The sequence below is a fragment of the Callospermophilus lateralis genome, chromosome 3, assembly GCF_048772815.1.
Source record: "Callospermophilus lateralis isolate mCalLat2 chromosome 3, mCalLat2.hap1, whole genome shotgun sequence".
Taxonomy (NCBI): Eukaryota; Metazoa; Chordata; class Mammalia; order Rodentia; family Sciuridae; genus Callospermophilus; species Callospermophilus lateralis.
Window position 1 is genome coordinate 119,101,419 of NC_135307.1, and position 18,658 is coordinate 119,120,076.

Consider the following 18,658-nt stretch of genomic DNA (forward strand, 5'->3'; position numbering starts at 1 on the left):
GATGAGAGCTGAGAGTTAGCCATTGGTGACAGAGACAGTTTATAGAGTAAGTATGGTAAGCCAACGTTAGACTGAAAAGAGTTCAGGAGAGAATAAGATTTAAGTGAAGACAGAGAGGATATACATTCAATACATTTTGTTACAAAAGGGTAGCTGAAGTGGCATTTACAAGGATTCTTTTGAGGTGATTTATGTAGAAAGAATTTTAGCAGAAAGTGAATAATCAATGATGCTGAAAATAAGAGACATATCCATATAAATGGGGAAGAAGGAATAGGATTCAGTCTACTATAAAGGACTTGGCCCTAGATAAGAACTTGAGTGTAGCAGGAGAAAAAGCATAAAGGCACAGGTTCATATTGGTTGTTAAATTTGACCATGAGAGAATATGGAAGTTCTCTTCTGAATAATGCTGTTGTTGTCAGCAAAATAAGCATGCTATTGAACTGAGAGTTGGAATTGAGAGTTGGAAGTAGGGAATAAGAGGTATTGAAAATTTGAAGAGAAGTCTAAAATAATTTCTAGGAAGGTGAGTGTGTGTGAATTGACCAGACTAAGTTTGCTTTGTTACCTCGCAATTCTAGAGCTCACTTGAGGTGTAATGTCATAAACTTAAAGTAAGAACAGTCAGTGTGATTTGCAATTATAGCCATGTTAATTTGCCCTAGATATAGACACAGAATAGGTAGAGATATGGATTTAGGATTGGAATTTTGCCATGCAGGTACAAAAGAAGAGAGGGGCAAAGGAATTGAGTATCTGCAGTTTTGCAGTTAACATGATAAACCAAAAAATCTGTAAGATGGATGAGGAGGGAAATGGGTCACATTCTGTCTACTCCTGCCAAACTGTTGTCAATACCACATTTTACTTTCTTATCTCGGAGATATGTTTCCTGAGATTACCCTTTTGCCTTCTGCCCTTGTACCCTATTTACATCCCAAATAGACACATACACACTGGACATCTGTGTGTTCAAATTCTATTCATATTCAAAGGATAGTGGTCACAATGCTTCCTTCTTAAAGTCTTCCCTCCTTACCCCTGGTGAACAGTCATCTTATTTTGAATTTGTATAGCAATTTAAATCTCTAATTGGCTAACTGCTTTGTATTATAATTTTGTGTGATGTCTTACCTCTTACACATAATGATATTATAAATAGGGACTATCCTTGAATTCTTAGCATTTCGCTGGTGTTCAGTGAATGTTTGATGAGTTAGTGAAAATCTTAAGTAAAAAAAACCAATGTCATGGATATTTTCCAAAGTAATTCTAGAAACTAGTATTTCATAGAGGCTACTTTTAGTTTCATCTGCATAATATTATATATTCACTAGTTTGTAGAAGTCCTGTTTTATTTTAAAATAATCACCATTTTATTAATTTATCTTGCAGGAGCATCTTTCCTTGAAGAAGTATATTGTTGACATTGTAGTTGAAAGTACAGTTCCACCAGAGCCTTTGAAAGACGGAGAAGAGCGGCAAAAAAATAAAAAAAAAGCCAAAAAGATAAAAGCACGGATGAACTCCAGGTATCTTGAATATTCTTAAAAACAATACAAAATAAAACAAAAACTCTTAGTGATGTATCCTTTAATGTAAATTTGAGGAAGATAAAAAAAAATTAAGTTGTTTGTTTTAAGAAAGCTTTGGAAATAACACTGATGAGCCTAATTTATAGCCACTTTCTTTGATTGAGAAAGAAAAGTGCATATCGATCTAAAGCCCTTGCTTTCACCTGTTAAGAGCTCTTCTTATAATTGGATGCCAAAGCCCTGCCAAACTTGTGCCTCCTCCAGCATACAATAGTACGTCTAAGTATGTGTAAACCAAGCCTATTTTTCTTTCCAACTATTGATTTTTAAATGATGTATCAAAGAAAATCAATAGCAATCAACAAATAGAAGTCTGCTGGCTGTAGTGTCAACCCCAGATGACTGAGTGTAATCAATTTGGTTGCCTGTCACAACAAAAAAAAAAGTTCAAGAAATATCTTAGAATGGAAAGTGAGTTGTCAGACCTGTAGTTTATCATTGGCCTCCAAAGCGACATCTGAATATCAGACAGCCATGTAGTCGATCATTACCTCACAAGCTTTGAGTGTCATCTGATGACTTATGTGTGTTGTTTGAAACCTTAGCTATTTGAGGAAGAGTATACTGAATATGCCCTTAGATTTTTATTTCCAAACATCTCAAAGATAAAAAAGCTTGACTCATGGGATTATAAAAATATAGAACTGGAAGGATGGTGAATGATGCAGTTACCTCTTTGTAGTTTCATGTCCAGATTTGAATCAATCAAGGTATCCACTTCATCTTACAGTATCAAGGATGCCTTGAGAGTGTTCTTTTATATGAAGAATAGGAAAGGATTTCTTGGTTATTTCTGAACTCATTTTTTTTTCCTAAGAATAGTTTTCAACAGTTTACTTCAGGGTATTACTGACTTTGATTTCTAGTTTATGCTAAGAACTTGCTGACCTCCTGACACATGAATACTTTAGAGCCTTTCTTTGGTTCCCATTTCTTCTTCATGTACACATTCTCTTGGTGAGCTCACTTAATCCTGTGACTTTAAATACTTTGTAGTTGCTGGTGACTACCCGTTTAATATCTTCACTCAAATTTATTATGTCCAAAAAACCTGTACTGTCTTCCTCCCCCAAAACCCAACTTCATCTCCTACTTTTCTCTGTATTAGTAAATGATACTGTAGTTTAATTGACTAGGTCCCAACTAGTTAAAGTCATCCTTTACCTCTCTCTTTCTAGTACACTTTGCATTAGATCCATCTGCAAGAGATGTTAGGTTTGCCATAAAGTGTATTCAGAATTTAACTATTTTAACTTCACTGCTTTCCCCAAATCCAAACTTTCACCATCTCTCACCTGAGTGTTGTAGTAGTTCTCTAACTACTCTTTTTTTCTGCCCTGTCTATTCTGAGCACTATAGCCAGAGTAAACCTGTTAAGGTGCTAAGTCAGAGCATGTCACTTCTAGACATCTCAGGATTTGTACAGTTTCTTCATCCTAGAAGGCTTTTCTAAAATATATCCATATAGCCAACTCTCTCATCTTTAGGTCTTTGTTCAGATGTCACCTTTTTAGTGAGGATTTGCTTGAGGACCTGATTTTTAAAAATTTTTTTTCACATAAGTCGTGCTTATTTATTAAAGAAAATCTTAAAAATACAAATAATCATGGGAAAATTCCTATAATTCAGTAGCTGCTAGTATTTTGGCATTTGTGACTGTTTTAGTGCATAAATACCTGTATTTATTGACTTTTTTTCATGAAGATATAACATTATGTGAAATGTAGAGATCTAAGATATGTAGTTTGTTGAGTTTTAATAAATCTAAATACCTGTGGAATCCATAGACCTTTCAAATTTTAGAATTTTCCATTGTTCCACAAGTTTTCTTTGTAGTCAATTCCTGCTACCCCTAGCCTTTGGTGATCACTTACCTGCTTTCTGTTATTATCATTAGGACTTTTTCCTTTTCTAAAAATTCATACATTTGAAATCATATTCCTTTGCAATTGGCTTTTTCTGAGTATACTGTTTTTGAGACTTACCTGTGTTTTCATTGCTGAACATATCCATATGTGAATAATATCACAATTTTTTTGCTCATCTCTTGATAAACATTTAGGGCATTTATAAATAAATCTTCTATCAAGTTTTTTGGTGAATTTTGTTTCCATTTCTCTTGGATAAATACCTAGAGAAGTATAATTGACAAAATGTTTTCCGTAGTGGTTGTACCATTTTATTCACCCATCTGCAGTCTATGGAAGTTCTTTCTAGTTGCTCCACAGTCTTGCCAGTATTTGTCACCATTAGTTTTAAATTTTTAGCCCAATTCTGGTGGAAATGTTGTAATAGCTCATTTTTGTTCTAATTGTGATTCCCTAGTGATTCATGGGCATCTTTTCATGTGCTTCATAATCATTCATTATCTTCCCTTGTGAAATGTCTGTTAAAGGATTTTCGCCCATTTACAAAATTAATCTATCATTTCACTATTGAGTTGTTTATATATTCTAACTATATTTTTTTTAATCAGATATGTATAAAAAATTTTTTTCTTAATCTGGAACTTGCCTATATATTTTCTTTTATGTTTTTTGGTATTGGGGATGGTATGGGAGGGGTGGTTAACCACTGAGCTACACCTCCAGCCCCCTTCCCCATTTTTTTGAGATAGAGTCTTGCTAAGTTGCTTAGGGTTGCTGAGGCTGGCCTCAAACTTGTGATCTTCCTGCCCCAGCCTTCTGAGTCACTGGGTTGCAGGCATATGCCACCATATGTGGCTGCTTATACATTTTCTTGATGATAGCTTGCAGTTAGCAAAAGTTTAATTTTGATATTGTTTATTTTATCAGCGTTTCTCTTTTTATGCCTAGTGCTCTCTGGGTTATCCAAAAGATCCAAAGGTTAAAAGAAAGCCTTCTCAGAATTTTCTCTAGAAGCTTTGTAATTTCAGTTTTTGCATTAAGGCTTATGATTTATTCTCACATCAGTTAATGGCAATGATATAAAATATAGTTAGGGGTTTATTTCTCCATATAAATAGTCTATTGTTCCAGCACTATTTGTTGAAAAGATTTTCCTTTTCCATTACACCAATTTAACATCTTGTTTAAAAAATTTTTTCCCCATTGATCTGTTTTCTCTTTTGAACACTTGATTAAAAAAAAAAATATATGAATCAGCCATATTGTTGTGGGTCTGTTTCTGGATTCTGAGTTCATTTATGTTCCACTGATATATTTGTCTATCCCTTTTTTAAAAAAATATATGTTTATTTATTTTTATGTGGTGCTGAGGATCAAACCCAGTATCTCATACATGCGAGGCAAGCACTCTACCACTAAGCCACAATCCCAGTTCTGATTTGTCTATCCTTAAACAGACTTGATTACCATACCATAGTTTTCCAGAAAGTCTTCAAGTAAAGTTGTAGAAATCCTTTATCTTTTTTGAGATTGTTTTGGTTAATCCAAGGAAATTTGCATTTTCATATAAATATCAGGGTCAGCTTTTTATTTTCTAAAAAGGTCTATTGGGATTTTGTAAGGATTGCATGGAATTTTTAGATTAGTTTGGAAAAAAACTGACATCCCAATAATATTGAGTCTTCCAATCTATGATTATGGTGTTTCTCTGCATTTGTTTACAGTTTTTTAAATCTCTCTCAGTTTTGTGATTTTCAGTATATAAGTCTTATCAGTATTTCCTGAAGTTCACTCCTAATATTTTCTGGTTTTGAAGCCATTGAAAGTGATATTTTTATTTCATTTTTAAATTTTTTTCTTGCTAGTGTAGAGGAGGACAATTGCTTTTTGAATAACCTATGTCCAGGGATATGATCAAATTGACTATGAATTATTATTTGTTGTTTTGTAAATACAAAGTCATTTTTTGTGTATACATAAATATCTGTGTGTAAAAACTGTTATTTCTTTCTTTTCAATGTGTATACTGTTTATTTCTTTTTATTATCTAATTGTGCTGCTCCATGTCTTCAATACAATTTGAAATAGAAGCCTTGGTCCTGATTGTAACTGGAAAGCATTCAGTTTTCCATCATTATGGTATGGTATTAGCTATAGGGTTTTTGTATATGCCCTCTATCAGATTAAGGAAGATTTCTTTTATTAGTTCCTTTAGAATATTTGTCATAAATTGATGTACCATGTTCTCAAATGCTTTTTCTGTATGTTTCAAGATTTATTTTTTTTAAATCAGTTGTGCCTTATTATTTTCAAATTAATTTTATTGAGATATAATTCACATTATACACAAGTCATCTGTTTAAAGTGTACAATTCAGTTAGAGTTTTGATGTTAAATCAACATTTGTATTCCTAGTAATCACTTGTTCATAATGTATTTTCTATATATTGTTGTATTTAGTTTGCTTACATTTTGTAGAGGATTTTTTACACTTATGCTCATGATGTATATGGGTGTTTAATTTCCCTGTTGAGTATTTGGTTGTTTTTCATTTTGGGGGTTTTTCTCTTTTTTGGTACTGGGGATTGAACTCAGGGGCACTCAACCACTAAGCCACATCCCCAGCCCTGTTTTGTATTTTATTTAGAGACAAGATCTCACTGAGTTGCTTAGCGCCTTGCTTTTGTTGTGGCTGGCTTTGAACTCAGGATCTTCTGTCTTTATCCTTCTGAGCCCCTGGGATTACAGGCGTGCCCCACCATGCCTGGCTGAGTCTTTGGTTTTGGTAAAAAAAAGAATGCTATCTCATTAAATGAGTTGGGATTGTTTCCGCCTTTATTTTCTGTACTTCTGTAAGATTGAGCTTCTCTCTTATTTAAATGATACATATATAATTCACCAATGAAGTAATAGTCCGTATTTCTTTAGTTTTTGGTAACTTATATCTTTCATTTTGGTTATCCATTTTATCTAAACTGTTGAATTTATTAGCATAAAATTGCATAAATTATTCCTATTCTTCCTGTTTCTCCTTCAGTATGTTAGGAATTGGAAGTTGTTACTCCAAGCAATTTGTTGTTCTAACAAGTCAAAAGCTGAACAAAACCAATATCTTTTTTTATATCTATAACCATAGTGACATCATAGAATAATCCACTGTCCCCTAATTGGGCATACAAGCAAATATAGAGAATCATAATTTGCTAGAACAGAAATCCATGAGCTGAAACTTCTGTAGAAGTATAAATTATGAATCACTTAAAAACAGTGTGAATAAGTCTGAGATTCAGTAATTACTCTCTGGGGTCACCCAGTCATGGGGGCTCTTCTACTGTTATATGAGTTTTACCTCTAGGAGTTTTTCACAGTGAATAATGGAAAAAATTTTCCTCCAGCTTTCAGCAGGAAGATCTGATTGAGCAGCCATTTAAAAATGTACTATAGCATTCTGTTGTTATAATAAAGTTCTGCTGTAAGGATAAATTGTTTAACTAGAGCCTAACTTGCTGGGGTTTGTTTTAACAGATACTAACTGACAGTGAAGGAAGGGAAATATGCAACTCTAGCTAGCTCTAGGTATCTATGTAGAGGAAGGAAAGATGCTAAATCAGACGTCCTGTAACTTTCCACAGAGCAGATGATGAAGTACCTCTCCCCTTCCCAATCTAGATACCCTGTCGTACCTGGGGAGGGAAGGGGTAGTGAGGCAGCAACTAGGAAACACATGACTTTCCATTTTAGAGGCAAAGACTCACTAAATAACAGAGACTAATCATAGGACTGTAGAATGCATCCTGGGTGCCCATACCTATTACCACATTACTAAAACCCTACATACAGTAGTTCTTTTTACAGAATTCATCATGTCTGGCTATGAAGAAAAAAATTAAAATACATACTAAAAGGCAAGTACACAGTTTGAAGAGACAAAGCAAGCATTAGTACCAGACTCAAATATGGCAGGGATGTTAGAATTATCAGATTGGGACTTTAAAACAATGATAACTAATACACCAGAGGTCTGATAGATAAAATGAACATATTCAAGAGCAGAGGGGCAATAGAAACAGAAAGATGGAAATTCTAAGAAAGAATCTAAATCCTAGAGGTAAGGGGATGAGAATCTGTCTCCCCACCTAGACACCATTTGCATTGGCAGAATCTCTCTGATGTAAATATTTTGGAACTTGGAAGTCTTTTTAAGGTTTGTAACTTTAAGGTAAAGGCTTAGAGGATGAAGTGGGTTAATTTCAATCAATTTCAGTTTTTAATGCTACAGCAACTACATGTATATGGCAGTTTTAAGGCAGCCAAGGTGAGCAAAAAGGACTTTGTCCTCTAAATATTAGGTTCTGAAGACTGATTGCTACTAATGCCCAGACATGTGGAGACAAAGAGGCTTGCATTCATTGTTGCATACTGCCCCTCATTTTTTTATAGAATCCCTACAACTCTGATTGAAGTGACTTAACAGTGGACTTAAAAGGTGGCTTTTTTTTTCTTCTTTTCTGTTTCCCATTTTCCCTTTTTGAGAGCTGAATATGAAGAATAGAACCTTCAAAATCAGTTTTGTTTTTATTTTCTAAAAAAATAAATGACAGCAGAATGCATTTCAATTCTTATTACACATATACACCACAATTTTTCATATCTCTGGTTGTATATAAAGTATGTTTACACCAACTCGTGTCTTCATACATGTACTTTGGATGATGATGTCTATCACATTCCACTATCCTTGCTAATCCCCTGCCCCCTCCCTTACCCTCCCACCCCTCTGCCCTATCTAGAGTTCATCTATTCCTCCCATGCTCCCCTACCCTACCCCACTGAGTCAGCCACCTTATATCAGAGAAAACATTTGTTTTTGGGGGGATTGGCTGACTTCACTTAGCATTATGTTCTCCACCACCATCTATTTACCTGCAAATGCCATGATTTTATTCTCTTTTTTTGCTGAGTAAAATTCCATTGTGTATATATGCCACATTTTTTTTTTTATCCATTCATCCACTGAAGGGCATCATCTAGGTTGGCTCCACATTTTAGCTATTGTGAATTGTGCTGCTATAAACATTGATGTGGCTATGTCCCTGTAGTATGCTATTTTTAAGTCTTTTGGGTATAGACTTAAAAATAGCATATTTGGTGGTTCCATTCTCAGATGTCCAAGGAAACTCCATACTGCTTTCCCTATTGGTTGCACCAATTTGCAGTCTCACCAGCAACGTATGAGTGTACCTTTTTCCCCACATCCTCATTAACACTTATTGTTGTTTGTCTTCATAATAGCTGCCATTCTGACTGGAGTGAGATGATATCTTCAGGTAGTTTTGATTTGCATTTCTCTAATTGCTAGAGATGATGAGCATTTTTTCGTATATTGTTGATTGGTTGTTACCTTCTCAAAATCAGTTGTATAAAGGGAAAAATTAGGGATTGCACATGCTAGGGAAACCTGAGATTCAGAAAATAGTTGAGAGGACCCTAAGTTTATATCTCAAGCCAGTCTTTGGAACAGAAACAATGTAACAAAACAATAACAACCACAAGAAACAAAAGCAGTAACAAAAACAGCCAACTTTGGGGATAGGGGAAAATATGATTTACTGAGTCACACATTATTAGAATCAAATCATCCAGTTTTCAACAACAACATAAAAACACAAGGCACAAAAAGAAATAAAGTTTGGCACATTCAAAGAAAAAAAAATGAATAAAAAATTTTCCCTGAAAAATACCTGATGGTGGATCTAGTAGACATAGAAAACAGCAGTCATAGAACTAAAGAGAGATATGGAGAAAGTTAAGAAAATGATGTATGAATAAAATGGAAATTTGAATAAAGAAGAGGGACTATTTTCCAAATAATTCTGTGAATCTAGCATTACCCTCATACCAAAAGTCATGCAGAAATATCACAAGAAAAGAAATCTGAAGATTGATGTCTCTTATGAACATTGGTGCCAAATTGAAACGAAAATGGCACCATATAGAATTCAGCAGCATATTAAAAGGATATTATCAAGACAAATTGGATTTATTCTTAGAATGCGAGGATTGGTCAACATGAAAATTGATCAATGTAATATACTACAAACAGAATGAAGGAGAAAATTATGTGATTATCAGAATTGACTCATAAAGAACATTTGACATATTAACACTATTTTATGTAAAAACATTTAACAAATTGAGGATCGACCTAAACAAATTGAGCACTATAAAGCCATATACGAAACCCCATAATGAACATCATAACCATTGGGGAAATCTTTTCCTCTGAGGTCAGAAACCAGACAAGGATTTCTGCTTTTACCACTTCGGTTCAACATACTAGTGGAAATTCTAGCCAGAACAATTAGGTAAGATAAGAAAAATAAAAGACATCAAAATTGGAAAGGGATAAGTCTGTTCATAGTTTACGTGATTGTACATGTATAAAACATCAAAGATTCTACCCCCAAAACCTGTTATCTTTAACGAACAAATTCTGCCCAGTATCAGTATACAAAGTCACTATATGAAAATCAGCTTTATTTATATATATATTAACAATGAATAATCTGAAAATAAAATTCAGAGAACAGTTCCACTAGCAATAACATCAAAAAGAATGAAGTACGAAGCAGTTAAACAAGGAAGTGAGAGATTTATATGGATTTGTACAATGAAACCTGCAAAAATTTCTGAAAATTCAAGGAAGCATAAATAAATGAAAACATTCCATGTTCATGGGTTTAAAGACATGGCATTGTTAAAGTGCCCTCCTGAGTCAATGGGATTACAGACACATGCTACCACATCCAGGAAAGATTTTTCTTCCTTTATATTTTTACTCTATACCTCTTTTTTATATTTGTAGTTTTTTTCTTTATTTTACTTTTTAAACTTTTTGTTGTGGTTGAAAACTAAGACAAAAATAGCCAGGTGTAGTGTTGCACAAGTGTCATTTCAGCAACTTGTGAGACACTGTCTCAGAAAGAAACAGGGGTGTGGCTCAGTGGTAGAGCACCCCTGGGTTCAATCCCCAGTACTGAAACAAACACAAAAACCCCACTAAGACAGAAATAGCCACGTTAGCTTAGGCCTATAAAAGGTCAGGATTAGGCTTTGAAATCAGGGAGTGTGAGTCCTCTAGATTTTTTTGTTTTACAAGATTGTTTTGGCTGTTCATGTGGACCTTGAGATTCCATATGAATTTTACAGTGAGTTTTTCTAATTCTGCAAAAAAACAAGCAAACAAAAATTAGAGTTCTTTTCCTGCAGTGTCCTTGCCTGGCATTTGATAGGGATTGCAGTAAATGATGGCTTTGGCAATACTGAATACTAGTGAGCAAATGGAGTTATAGGAGCTTTCACTTAGTGTTGATGGAAATTTAAAATGGAACAGCCACTTTGGAAGACAGCTTGGAAGCTTTATATAAAAACTAAACATACTTTTACTGTATGATTCAGATATAGCACTCCTTTATCTTTACCCAGAGAATTTGAAAGCTCACGTTCACATAAAAACCTGCACAACTATATTCATAATTGTTGAAACTTGGTAGCCACTTATGTGTCCTTCAGTAAGTGAATGGATAAATAACCTATTATGGTATGTCCAGATAGTGAAACATTATTCAGCAATAAAAAGAAATGTACTGGGAAGGCATAAAAAGACATGGAGTAACCTTAAACGCACACTACTAAGTGAAAGAAGCCAATCTGAAAAGGCCGCATGTTGTATGATTCCATCTGCACCATATTTTTGAAAAGGCAAAACTATTGAGACCGTGAAGAGATCAATTATGTGGGATATATAGGTGGAGCACAGATATTTTAAGACAATGAAATTACTCATTTTAATGCTGTAATAGTTATATATATATGTTATTATAAATTTGTCCAAAACCAAGGAACATATAACAGTAATTGTGAACTGTATTGTAAACTATGAACTTTGGTTGATAGTGTCTATTTTAGGTTTAAAATTTGTAATAAATATACTCTGGTGGTATATTTGTATAAAGAGGGCGACTATGCATCTGTAGGAGCAGAGGTTATGTGGAAAATTTTTTTAGATTCCAATTTTGCTCTTTACACTGTTCTAAGAAAAGTAATTTTCAAAAGTGAATTCTCATTTTTTCTTTTAATACTTATAGGATATATAGTAGCATCCTATCTTTTATGCCTGAAAATTATAATTTTTTTCTTCCATTTACTTTATATATAATATTCCCTTTTTGCTGAATTATTAGGTGATATTTATTTGAAACTTCTCTCCTTTTTATAGGATATGTAATCATAGATGTCACTTTCCCTCTAATACCAATGGAAGTCACAGTCTGCATATTTTAATATATTATGTTGTGTTTTTATTTATATAAACTTAAAAATATTTTCTGCTTTTTGACCCATTGGTTGCTAGCTGGCATGGTAGTGCATGCCTGCAATCCCAGCTGCTTTGGAGGTTGACACAGCAGGATCACAAGTTTGAAATCAGCCTGGGCAACTTATTGAGACCCTGTTTCAAAATAAAAATAAAAAGGTCTGGAGACATAGCTTAGTGGTAAAGTGCCCTGAGTTTAATCCTCAGTACTGGGGGGCAAAGGGGAAGTGTGTGTTTATTTCCATTTAGAAACCTTCCAGGCACCTTTATAGCTTTGATTGCTGATTTAATTTCCTGTAACCAGAGAAGATACTTGGTTTAATTTCAGTTTTTAAAATTCATTGAGAATTGTTTTTAGTTCCCATCATCTGCTTTACCTTGATCAGTGCTGCCTATTTATTTGAAAAGCATTTATAATTGTGCTTGTAGTAGGTATAGTTTCTTTAGTGTCAATTATGTCTAGATAGTTGATACTGTTAAAGTCAGAAAACTGTTGTTTTATCTCTAATATTTATATGTGATATTATTCTATACATTTCTTCTTTTTAAAATATATTTAGTTGTAGATGGACACAATACCTTTATTTTATGTTATTTAATTTTTGTGTGGGGCTGAGAACCTTTAGGGAATAGTCCAAGAAGGGGAATAGGATATATTTTTCCATCTTCTAAGATCTTCTTCTATTTCTCTCTTTAGGGTTCTGTAGTTTTCATTGTATAAATCTTTCACCTCTTTTGTTAGGTTGATTCCCAAGTATTTTATTTTTTTGAGGATATTGTGAATGGGGTGGTTTTCCTCATTTCCATTTCAGAAGATTTGTCGCTGATATACAGGAATGCCTTTGATTTATGCGTGTTGATTTTATATCCTGCCACTTTGCTGAATTCATTTATTAATTCTAGTAGTTTCTTTGTAGACCCTTTTGGGGCTGCTTGGTATAAGATCATGTCACCCGCAAATAGTGATAATTTAAGTAATTCTTTTCCTATCTTTATGCCTTTAATATCTTTCGTCTGTCTAATTGCTCTGGCCAGTATTTCGAGAACTAAATCGAATAGAAGTGGTGAGAGAGGGCATCCCTGTCTTGTTCCAGATTTTTGAGGGAATGCCCTCAATTTTTCTTCATTTAGAATGATGCTAGCCTGAGGCTTAGCATAGATAGGTTTTACAATGTTGAGGTAAGTTCCTGTTATCCCTAGTTTTTCTAGTGTTTTGAACATAAAGGGATGCTGTTCTTTGTCGAATGCTTTTTCTTCGACTATCAAGATGATCATGTGGTTCTTATCTTTAAGTCTATTGATGTGGTGAATAACATTTATTGATTTCCGTATATTGAACCAGCCTTGCATCCCAGGGATGAATCCTACCTGATCATGATGCACGATCTTTTTGATATGTTTTTGTATCCGATTCGCCAGAATTTTATTGAGGATTTTTGCATCTAGGTTCATTAGAGATATTGGTCTGTAGTTTTCTTTCTTTGAAGTGTCTTTGTCTGGTTTTGGGATCAGGGTGATGTTGACCTCATAGAATGAATTTGGAAGAGCTCCTTCTTTTTCTATTTCCTGAAATAACTTGAAAAGTATTGGTATTAATTCTTCTTTGAAGGTTTTGTAAAACTCCACTGTATACCCATCCAGTCCTGGGCTTTTCTTGGTTGGTAGTCTTTTGATGGCTTCTTCTATTTCCTCCTTTGTTATTGGTCTGTTTAAATTGTGTGTATCCTCCTGACTCAATCTGGGCAAATCATGACTTAAGAAATTTATCTATGTCTTCACTATCTTCTATTTTATTCGAATATAGGGTTTCAAAATAATTTCTAAGTATCTTCTATATTTCTATAGTGTCTGTTGTGATATTGCCTTTTTCATTCCGTAAGTTAGTAATTTGAGTTCTCTCTCTTCTTCTCTTAGTTAGCATGGCTAAGGGTCTGTCGATCTTATTTATTTTTTCAAAGAACCAACTTTTAGTTTTGTCAATTTTTTCAATAGTTTCTTTTGTTTCAATTTCGTTGATTTCCGCTCTGATTTTAATTATTTCTTGCCTTCTGCTACATTTGCTGTTGTTTTGCTTTTCCTTTTCTAGGGTTTTGAGATGAAGTGTGAGCTCACTGATTTGTTGTTTTTTTCTTTTTTTGAGGAATGAACTCCAGGCAATGAATTTCCCTCTTAAAACTGCTTTCGTTGTGTCCCATAGATTTCGATATGTTGTGTCTGTATTTTCATTTATCTCTAAGAATTTTTGATTTCCTCCTTTATGTCTTCTGTAACCCATTGATCCATTTAGTAACTTATTGTTCATTTTCCAGGTGAACAGTTTTTCCTTCCTTCTTTTATTATTGATTTCCGGTTTCATTCCATTATGATCAGATAAGATACATGGTATTATCTCCACACCTTTATATTTACTAAGGGTTTCCCTATTGCATATGTTCTATCTTTGAGTAGGATCCATGTGCTGCTGAGAAAAACGTATATCCACTTGATGATGGTTGATATATTCTATATATGTTGGTTAAGTCTAGGTTATTGATTGTGCTATTGAGTTCTATAGTTTCTTTATTCAACTTTTGTTTGGAGGATCTATCCAATAGTGAGAGAGGTGTGTTGAAGTCACCCATAATTATTGTGTTGTGGTCTATTTGACTCTTGAACTTGAGGAGAGTTTGTTTTATGAATGTTGCAGCACCATTATTTGGTGCATACATATTGATAATTGTTATGTCTTGTTGGTGAATGGTTCCTTTTAACAGTATATAGTGTCCTTCTTTATCCCTTTTGATTAAGTTATATTTGAAGTTGATTTTATTTGATATGAGTATGGCCACTCCTGCTTGCTTTCAAGGACCATGTGAGTGGTATGATTTTTCCCAACCTTTCACCTTCAGCCTGTGTATGTCTTTTCCTATCATATGAGTCTCCTGAAGGCAGCATCCTGTTGGATCTGTTTTTTTAATCCAAGTTTCTAGCCTATGTCACTTAATTGGTGAGTTTAAGCCATTAACCTTTAGGGTTACTATTGATATATGGTTTGTACTTCCAGTAATGTTTGTTTGTTTGTTTATTTATTCATTTATTTATTTATTTTAATTTGGCTTGTTTTTCCTCTTTGATAATTTTCCCCCCTTTACTGAGTTACCTCCCACTGTTGGTTTTGGGTGCTGTTTTTCATTTCCTCTTCTTGTAGTGTTTTGCTCAAAATGCTTTGCAGTGCTGGTTTTCTGGCTATGAATTGTTTTAACTTTTGTTTATCATGAAATATTTTAATTTCATTGTCAAACCTGAAGCTTAGTTTTGCTGGATACCACATTCTTGGTTGGAATCCATTATCTTTCAGCATTTGAAATACGTGTTCCAGGATCTTCTCGCTTTCAACGTCTGTGATGAAAAATCAGCCGTTAACCTAATTAGTTTACCACTGAATGTAATCTGCCTCCTTTCTCTTGTAGCTTTTAATATTCTCTCCTTTTTCTCTATGTTGGATATCTTCATAATATTGTGTCTTGGAGTTGGTCTATTACTGTTTTGTATGTTTGGGGTCCTGTAGGCTTCCAAGATTTGGCAATTTATTCCATCTTTCATGTCTGAAAAGTTTTCTAAAATTATTTCATTCAATAGATTGCTCATTCCTTTGGTTTGGACCTCTATACCTTCCTCTATCCAAGTGACTCTTAAGTTTGGTTTTTTATGACATCCCCTATCTCGTGGATGTTTTGCTCGTGGTTTCTTACCAGCCTTTCTGCGTTGACTATACTCTTTTTGAGGTGATATATTTTGTCTTCATTATCTGATGTTCTGACTTCCATTTGATCTAGTCTACTTGTAATAGTCTCATTTGAGTTTTTGATTTGGTTTATGGTTTCCTGCATTTCTAGGATTACTCTTTGATTTTTTAAAATCTCTGTCTCCTGGTAGAGTTGATTTTTGCTTCTTGAATCTGTTTATGTAATTCATTTTCAAAGTGTTCTTTCATTGTTTGGACTTGCTGTCTAATGACTTCTTTAAGATTCCATTCCATCTGCGTCAGGTATGCATTGAGTTCTTTATCTGTCCATTTTTCTAATATCTCTAGGTTCTCCTGTAAATTTAAGTTATGCTGCATTGTTTGTAATCCTTTTTTCCCTTGTTTTTTCATGGTGTTCACGTTACTTTCCAACTCTTTTTGACTGTTGTGTTTCTGTTTTCTCCTATAAATTTGTTTTGGTTTTGTATAGCTCCAAGATCTCTCCTTTGTGTTGGGAGACAATGTTTAGAGATGTTGGATTTAATTGTGATTTAAGGTAAATTCATTAGTTTCATTAAAGGCCTATAAATTTTGATGGCATATAGAGAATTAAGGTTTGAACTTAGGATTTTATGTTAAGGTCGGGAGATATGATGGTATTGAGGTTAGTATATCTTAACTTATTTGGGGGGTTGCTCAAATGTAGGCGTATATTAACAAGAGAATAGACAGGAGAACTTGGGGGTAGTTAATGGCTTAGGCGAACTATAGACCATCCCGTAATATTCATCTATTTGCATTTCGTAAATTACACTTAATCGGAGTGGGCATGTTTGGGAGGAAAGACAGGGAAAAGGTAGGGAAGCAAACCAAGAAAGAGAGAGGGAAAGAAGAAAGAAAGAGAAAAAAATTGAAAAGGAAAAGAAAAAATGAGAAAAAAATAATAAATTAAAGTAAAATAAAACTTACAATTTAAAAAAAAAGAAAAAACAAAAAGCACTGTTAGGTTTCTATTGTCTTCGCTGCCGATAGGTGGAGCCGTGCCTTCTGGACCAAGATTTTGCCCTCGGGTTGTAGGAAACAATCCATATGAGGCCGTTCCCTCCTCCCCCACCTGATGTCTCTCCAATCCTGTTCACTAAGGTTTATTCCTGGCCTCTAGTCTCCTCGCTTCTCCCGCCAGACAGGCCTTCCCCAGTGTGGTACCTCTCCGCAGTTCATGCTACACTCTGGGCCTGCAGTTTTCTGGATGTGGATCGTGGCTATTGGGACATGACCCCCTATTCTTTCAATTCCCTCCAATAGCCACTCCTCTTAGACCTGGCGGGACAGGTTTCCCTGCTGGTGGAAGGGGGGAGTTGGAGGTCAGGTGCCTTTACCTTTCCCCATGCCTCTATTCACACTCACTCTGATAATCACGCCCCCGGAAAGCTGGGGAGAGATTTTATGCGATTTCCCCGTTGTATGGGAGAAGGGCTAAATGTCACACACCTGTTCTATCGCTGAACTTGCTGCGATGGTGTCAGATCTGTCAGAAACTGGCGATGGTGACGTCAGCTCTCCTATATGGTGGCCGCTGCCTTCCTCAGTGGGATGTCCGGTGTGGAGGGCAGATCTGGACTGTTTCTCTCCCCCATCTCAAACCCAGAACTCAGCCTGGAGCGCTGTGAGGGCACAGTTGGCAGGACCCCACAGAATCTGTAGCACCGTTTTTCTGCATTGCTGGCATGTCAGTGCGCAGGCTCCGGATGGCTGCGGGGCGGGCTGCTGATCAATCAGCCTGAATCTCCAGGCGCATGGTTCACTCGAGATTCAGCCACAGTGACTGATCCTCGGGTGTTGAAATTCTTTCTTTAGGTTTCAATGCACCCCAATTTGGCTGGACATTTCTTACAAGATAGCTTCTGGCCGTTCTAAACTCGCTAATCACCTGCTCAGTGACGCAGTACACGGTGGGTGTCGCACTCTATTCACCGCCATCTTCCATCCCCACATTTTCTTTATCCATTTTTCTATTGATGGACACCTAGGTTGATTCCATAGCTTAGCTATTGTGAATTGTGCAGCTCTAAACATTGTTGTGGTTGCATCACTGTAGTATGCTGATTTTAAATCCTTTGGATATATGCCTAGGTTGACATGGCACCATTAGTATCCATTGTTCACATTCCACAATTCTGTTGTAACTTCATTGCAACTCTGTAGAAATAGAATGCCCAATCAAAATGTGGGAGGTAAAGAGCTGGTAAATGAAAGAGATATTAGCAAGGGGTATATACATAAGGCAACACCAATACATGTGGTGCTCAGCCTTTGGGGATTCAAATTCACTCAGCCAGTGCTGGCACTAGTAAACACTGTTTTCTGCTGAATGTCACCATGTTTTTTCTCTGTATCAAGAATTCTGCAGTAGGTCCAATGATGGTTACATTCTTAGTGTTTTGAGGAACCTCGATACTGCTTTCCAGAGTAGTTGTACCAACTTGCAGTACTATCAGCATTGTATGAGTGTTCCATTTTCCCCACATCCTCACCAACATTTATTTTTACTTGTATTCTTCATAATTGCCCTTCTGACTGGAGTGAGATGAAATATCAGTGTAGTTTTAATTTGCATTTCTCTGATTGCTATAGAAGTTAAATGTTGTTCTCATGTATTTGTTGACCATTCATATTTCTTCTTTTGAAAAGTGTCTGTTTAGTTCTTTGCCCATTTATTGATTGCGTTATTTGGTTTTATAGTGTTAAGTATTTTTAGTTCTTTGTTTCTATATCCTGGAGGTCAATGCTCTATCTGAGGTGAAGGTGGCAAGACTTTCTCCCATTCTGTAGGCTTGCTCTTTACATTCTTGATTGTATCCTTTTCTGTGAAAAGACTTTTTAGTTTGATATCATCTCATTTATTGATTCTTGATTTTATTTCTTGTGCTTTAGGAATCTTATAGAAGTCAGTTTCTAAGCCAATATGATGGAGACATGGGCGTACATTTTCTTCTATTCCGTGCAGATTCTATGGTTTAATGCATAGGTCCTTTGTGCAGTGTGTGATAGGGGATTTATTTCATTCTTCTACATGTGTATTTCCAGTTTTCCC

General features: G+C 35.1%; 1 protein-coding gene across 9 annotated transcripts in view; it reads left to right on the forward strand.

Moving 5' to 3' along the window:
• Scaper (S-phase cyclin A associated protein in the ER) overlaps positions 1–18,658 on the forward strand; it is a 447,154-nt gene that overhangs the window by 190,024 nt on the left and 238,472 nt on the right. For all 9 annotated transcript variants that reach the window (XR_013090777.1, XM_076851161.1, XM_076851163.1 and 6 more), the window contains one exon: positions 1,399–1,535. Coding sequence is in view for 8 of the 9 variants with exons in the window: in XM_076851161.1 (XP_076707276.1) it covers positions 1,399–1,535 (137 nt within the window). In the remaining variant the exon portion in view is untranslated. The remainder of the gene's footprint in view (positions 1–1,398; positions 1,536–18,658) is intronic.